The following is a 5,750-nucleotide window of genomic DNA, read 5'->3' as shown; positions in this document are numbered from 1 at the left end:
TTGCTCCTTTTTCTCATCAAACCAAACCTCTTAATGGTAATTTGTCGTCCCTTGTTTCCGTCGAAATACAAATTTTCCAACACTCCATCCCCAAATGTGCCATTCTTTATCTCCTTTCTCCGTTCTTTTTATGATGTTTGTGTGTTTTACTTTTTCTCAATATAGTTTTATTACCTTCTTTGATATGCTATGGAGTAACAATTACAACCTCTTTTTCAGTAAATACTTTCAACCTTTTTGTGCTTCTTGATTATGTTACATTTATTGTTGTTTTTATTATTATTGTTTGGCGTTATTAGCTTCGAATATAATGTGTTCTCAAGTGGTATTACCTCGCTGATTACTGATTCATTAAGCATATTTATTGGCAAAGAAATCTTCGAGCCATGACTAATGCGGGATTATCCGCTAAACAAGAGAAGTATGATCAAATCCAGAAGATGAAACAAGAAGTTGCTGAAATGGTTAAATCACGGGCTGCGGGAAAGAAACACAAACACAGTTTCAACAACGTGTTGGAAAATAAAATTTGTCAATTATATGATTTCTATGTCGAGGTATGTATCTGATTTCTATAGCTCACTGTTAATCCCCAGCCCCGAAGTAATTGGAAACTAAGAGGAGTATGGGAAAATAAACAACAAAACGATCCGCGAAAAGATATTAGTAATATATTTTGGTATTTTTAGGTTTTCAATCTAATTGTTATTTGGTTTTCATCATAGAGACTAGAAGAAGTGTCATGTCCTGTCATCTCAAACGGCCTCAATCCAGGCAACCCGGAGCAGGAAAAATAAAAGAAGTTGATCTCTAGCAGCAACCTAGCTAGACCATACGGATACAAAGTCATCAAGTCTGCAACCGCAAAAAAAAAAAAAAAAAGCAAAACGGATGCCTAATGCCGAGGTGGCTGAAGCCATTCTTCGCCTTGAGAAGCTGGTTATCTCGCATGGCTGAGAAAGACCACAAACATGATAAGCATTTTTGTTAAAGCATTGAACTTGCTAATATTTGAGTTTTAGGTATTGTTTTGGTTTATAAAGGTTTGTGGGTTTTTTGTACTCCCCCCGTCCCTTAAAAATATAAACTTTTGAAGGGGCACAGAATTTAATGTACAAATGGTAAAGTAAGATAGAGAAATATTTAAAATACGATTGGAATATTGTTAATGTAGATTATTATGTCCAATTTCGTTAAAGAGAAGAAAAGTTTCTTATTTTTAAAGAACATACTAAAATAAAAATAGTTCTCATTTTAAAGGACAAGTTGGAGTAATATTTATTACAATTGAACTACAGTTTATAGAGGACGTGGAAGGTTCTATATTAGGAGTCAGATGATTTGAATAGCTTGTTTTTTAAATTACGTGGATTAGTTGTTGCTACTATTTCAATGCATGAGGAAGTAGAGACTCTAATGTGCTATGATAAATTTGATTTGGACGATTAATCTTTATGTGATATATGATTAGGAATAGTAATTTAAGTACTCGTCCCATTCATGATATACATATTCTTAAGTGACACGAGATTTTAGGAAAAATTGTTAGGTGAAGTAAGTAGAGAGAAAAAAGGAGAGAAGAGAGAGATTTGTTTCCAAATCTAGAAAGTTGACATCTCGAGTGGGCAAACTAAAAAGAAAATGTGAATATTTTGAGTGGGATGGAGGGAGTAATATAATTTGGATAAATTCTTGCCAGTCTAATAACTACTTTTATGATTACTATTAACTTTTGTGATTATGAATATGAGTGACCGTTTATGGTTCCAAAATTCTTCATTTGGTGATTCTCAGTTTCGAAGTTCGAACAATAGTTATATTCAATTCAAATTAGTTATTGATCTTAGATGGCTCAACAATGTTTTAGACGGGGAGGAAAAAATTAACTTAGAACTCATCTTACATTCATGTGAACAGATAGGAGAGAGGGCATAACATTATCATGCATGGTGCAGGTTGATACGAGCATATCTCTATGAATATTCCTCATGCCCTATTGTTTAGTTTAGTATTGATTTTGCATCTCTTTCCATATATTTGTTTCTTGATCACTAAGTTAGATTAGTATTAAAAATAGGAGTCTTTGTTATACTTGGAATCATTCATTGAAGAAATATAATTATCTTTTACCGTTTGTTACTTGAGGAATTCCTTCCGCGAACAGACCTCTTTTATCCGGCGAGTTTTTCGCCATTATTCTCCGACTCGTATCATCTGGTGCTTTCATCGTGTTCTCGTCCTTCAATTACCATCATGATGTCAAGCAACTATGCCAATCAACAGTTCAGCCAGCCCATTAATACAGATTGGCAGCAACCAACCACCTGTTGAAATTATTAACTCAATTACTTCACAATTAAGAAGTGGTGATGAAGGTGCTGCATCACCACCTTATCTTGGTGGTGTAAATTTGTGAGTAATTCATGGCTAAGAAGGTAGCCACATTTGCACTACATCAGGCGGTAGTATTTTGTGGGTGGCATTTGAAGACTTCCTCATTAAGTATAAAGTGACAGCTAGGAGACGTAGCATATATGTATAATCTAGTTTGCAGATTATCAACTTGTATTATTTAATTAATTAGTGCTAACTAGAAGGTCTCTAGTTTTAGGAATCGGTGCTTAACCGACTTTATACACCTATAAATAGAGGTGTAGTTGTTTGTTGTAAAATCAATCAAGTTAGAGTTGTGAGTGAGAATTAAAAGAGCCGTAGCTCAAGTGAGAAAGAGAGAAGAAAGCTTTGTAGTGCTGAAACACTTTTGTTTGTGTGTATTTTGTAATCCTTTTGTGAGAAGTCTATAAATATTTATCCTCCATATTCATCTTTGTTGAGTGTTTCTATATTTTGTGTGTCAAATTTCCAACAAATCTGGTATCTAGAGCCACTCGATCCTACCTATGGCAGCAACGTTGAACATGATTCAACCACAGATTCCTAAATTGGAGAAACACAATTATGGAAATTGGAGTATTCAGATGCGAGTCTTGTTGCAATCACAAGAGTTGTAGGATATTGTTCAAGACGGCTACACCGAACCTGCCTCCCAAGAAGCCGAAGATGCACTGACGAACAACCAGAAGAACGCCCTCAGAGATGCAAGGAAACGAGACAAGAAGGCATTATTCAATATCTATCAAGGTATTGATGAAACAACGTTTGAGAAAGTAAGTGCAGCCACCACGTCGAAACAAGCCTGGGAGATTCTGAAGAATGCTTTCACCGGTGTTGATAAGGCGATACGAGTTCGACTGCAGATCCTACGTGGTGAGTTTGAAAGTTTGGCCATGTCTGAAACGGAGAGCATTTCAGACTACTTCACAAGAACATTAGTTATTGTAAATCAAATGAAAAGGCAAGGGGAGAACATTGAAGATGTTCGTGTCATAGAGAAAATTCTTCGTTCCTTGACGTCGAAATTTGAGCACGTTGTTGCTGCTATTGAAGAATCAAAAGATCTCAACACCATGTCCATCGACCAGTTGCAGAGCAGCTTGGAAGTCCACGAGCAACGCATGAAGAAAAAGACCACTCCGGCACTTGAGCATATGCTACAAGCGAAGATGTCAATCCAAGAAGATAAGAAGTCTGCGCCTGGGACATCACGTGGTGGATACAACCGAGGCCGAGGTCGAGGTTATCGTGGTCGAGGAGGACGCGGCCAAAATTACCAGTATGACGGAGGACGTGGACAGAATTACCATAGCCAAGGAGGACGAGGCCAGAATTATCAAAACAAGGGAGGACGACAGAATTTCACCTATCGAGGCAGAGGTCGAAATTTTTATGGACAACGAGGACGAGGAAGAGGTCAGTATAGAGGTGGTTATTCTCAAACCTACAATCGACAAGGGTTTGATAAAGCAAATATCGAGTGCTATACTTGTCACGAATTCGGGCATTACAGTTATGAGTGTCCAATAGCCGAAAATACCAGGACCAATCAACAAGTCAATTATGCCGATGGTGGAGATGATAATGAGCAGGTAACTTCAACCTCTCTTTTTATTCACAAAGGACTTGAAGGTGATCAGTGTAGCACGTGGTACTTGGATACTGGAGCGAGTAACCACATGTGCGGGAACAAGGAACTCTTCGTGGAGCTAAAGGAGACATCCTATGGGGACGTGACCTTTGGAGATTCCTCAAAAGTTGCGGTGCAAGGAAAAGGTAATATCTTGATTAAGCTGAAGAATGGAAATCATGGTTTTATATATGACGTCTATTATGTGCCTGCCATGAAAAGCAATATTTTGAGTCTTGGTCAATTGCTGGAGAAAGGATTTGATGTTAGTATCAAGAATTCTTATCTTGCTATCAATGATGCTACGGGTAATATGGTTGCCGGTGTGAAGATGTCCAAAAACAGATTATTTCCATTGAATATGAAACATGATACGTTGAAGTGCATGAATGCCATTGTTAAAGATGAGTCATGGTTATGGCATCTGCGTCTTGGACATCTGAATTTTGGTGGTTTGAAGCTGTTGTCTACAAAGAATATGGTGAAAGGCTTGCCGCATATTGATCATCATGAAGAAGTTTGCGAATGATGCATATTGGGAAAACATTGCAGACCGAGTTTTTCTAAAGAAATGAGATGGAGAGCATCACGCCCGTTGGAGATCGTTCATACAGACGTATGTGGTCCTCTGAAGCCTATTTCTACCGGAGGTAATCAGTATTTTTTGACTTTCATCGATGATTATTCCAGAAAGACTTGGGTATATTTCTTGAAAAGGAAATCTGAGGTGTTTGATATTTTCAAAGAGTTCAAAATTCTTGTTGAAAGACAAAGTGGGCACTATATTAAAGTTCTCAGATCCGACCAAGGTGGCGAGTTCACATCCGATCTGTTCGAAAAGTTTTGCAAGGAGCATGGAATCATTCACCAGCTTACTCCTCCATATACTCCTCAACTGAATGGTGTTGCTGAAAGGAAGAACCGAACAATTCTTGATATGGCGAGAAGTATGATGAAAGGGAAAGACTTACCTCGAGAATTCTGGGCTGAAGCTGTCGCAACAGCAGTGTATCTCTTGAATCGATGTCCAACCAAAAGTGTTCGCAACATGACGCCTGAAGAAGCATGGAGTTCGTTCAAGCCCAGTATTGCGCACTTGAGAGTTTTTGGTTGCATTGCTTATGCCAAAATTCCTGAAGCTCGACGAATCAAGTTTGATGACAAAGGTGAAAAATGTATCTTCGTGGGCTATGGAGATCGAGTAATGGGTTACAAATTGTATAATCCACTCACGAAGAAGGTGATCATAAGTCGCGATGTGGTGTTTGAAGAAGAACAAGCATGGAACTGGGAGGATAAGAAAGTTGAAAGCACACCAGGAATTGTACTTGATCAGCAAGAAGATGCACGTGAAATTGAAGAACCGGATTCACCAACATCGTCTCAAGGTCCAGTCGGAAGGCCAAGAAGAATGCGCAACCTGAATGATATATATGAAGCTACTGAAGAAGCTGATGGAGCTGAAGAAGAAAATGTTAATCTTGTTTGTTTTCATATCAATGCTGATCCTATTACTTATGCAGATGCTGCACAAGACAAGAAATGGAAGAATGCAATGAATGAAGAAATCAATGCAATCGGAAAAAATGATACTTGGTCGTTAACAATGCTACCAGAAGGCCGAAAAGAAATTGGTGTGAAATGTATGTACAAAACAAAGAAAAATGTCAATTGTGAAGTGCAAAGGTACAAGACCAGGTTGGTGGCAAAAGGATACAATCAGAAG

At 38.0% G+C, this 5,750-nt stretch overlaps 1 protein-coding gene across 1 annotated transcript; it reads left to right on the top strand.

The window, feature by feature from the left end:
• The first annotated feature begins 386 nt into the window (after positions 1-386).
• Positions 387-4,553, top strand: LOC125220394. Its single transcript, XM_048122565.1, has 2 exons — positions 387-557; positions 3,012-4,553. The coding sequence occupies exons 1-2, from the start codon at positions 387-389 to the stop codon at positions 4,551-4,553; spliced, it is 1,713 nt and encodes a 570-aa protein (XP_047978522.1).
• The last annotated feature ends 1,197 nt before the right edge of the window (positions 4,554-5,750 follow it).

The sequence above is a fragment of the Salvia hispanica genome, chromosome 4 (genome assembly GCF_023119035.1).
Source record: "Salvia hispanica cultivar TCC Black 2014 chromosome 4, UniMelb_Shisp_WGS_1.0, whole genome shotgun sequence".
In the NCBI taxonomy this organism is placed as follows: Eukaryota; Viridiplantae; Streptophyta; class Magnoliopsida; order Lamiales; family Lamiaceae; genus Salvia; species Salvia hispanica.
This window is presented reverse-complemented; position numbering and strand designations above follow the sequence as displayed.

Coding starts and splice junctions, on each gene's coding strand:
- LOC125220394 (XM_048122565.1), top strand. CDS start 387: ATGACTAATGCGGGATTATCCGCTAAACAAGAGAAGTATGATCAAATC. Junction 558..3,011: donor TATATGATTTCTATGTCGAG/GTATGTATCTGA, acceptor CAAGAGTTGTAG/GATATTGTTCAAGACGGCTA.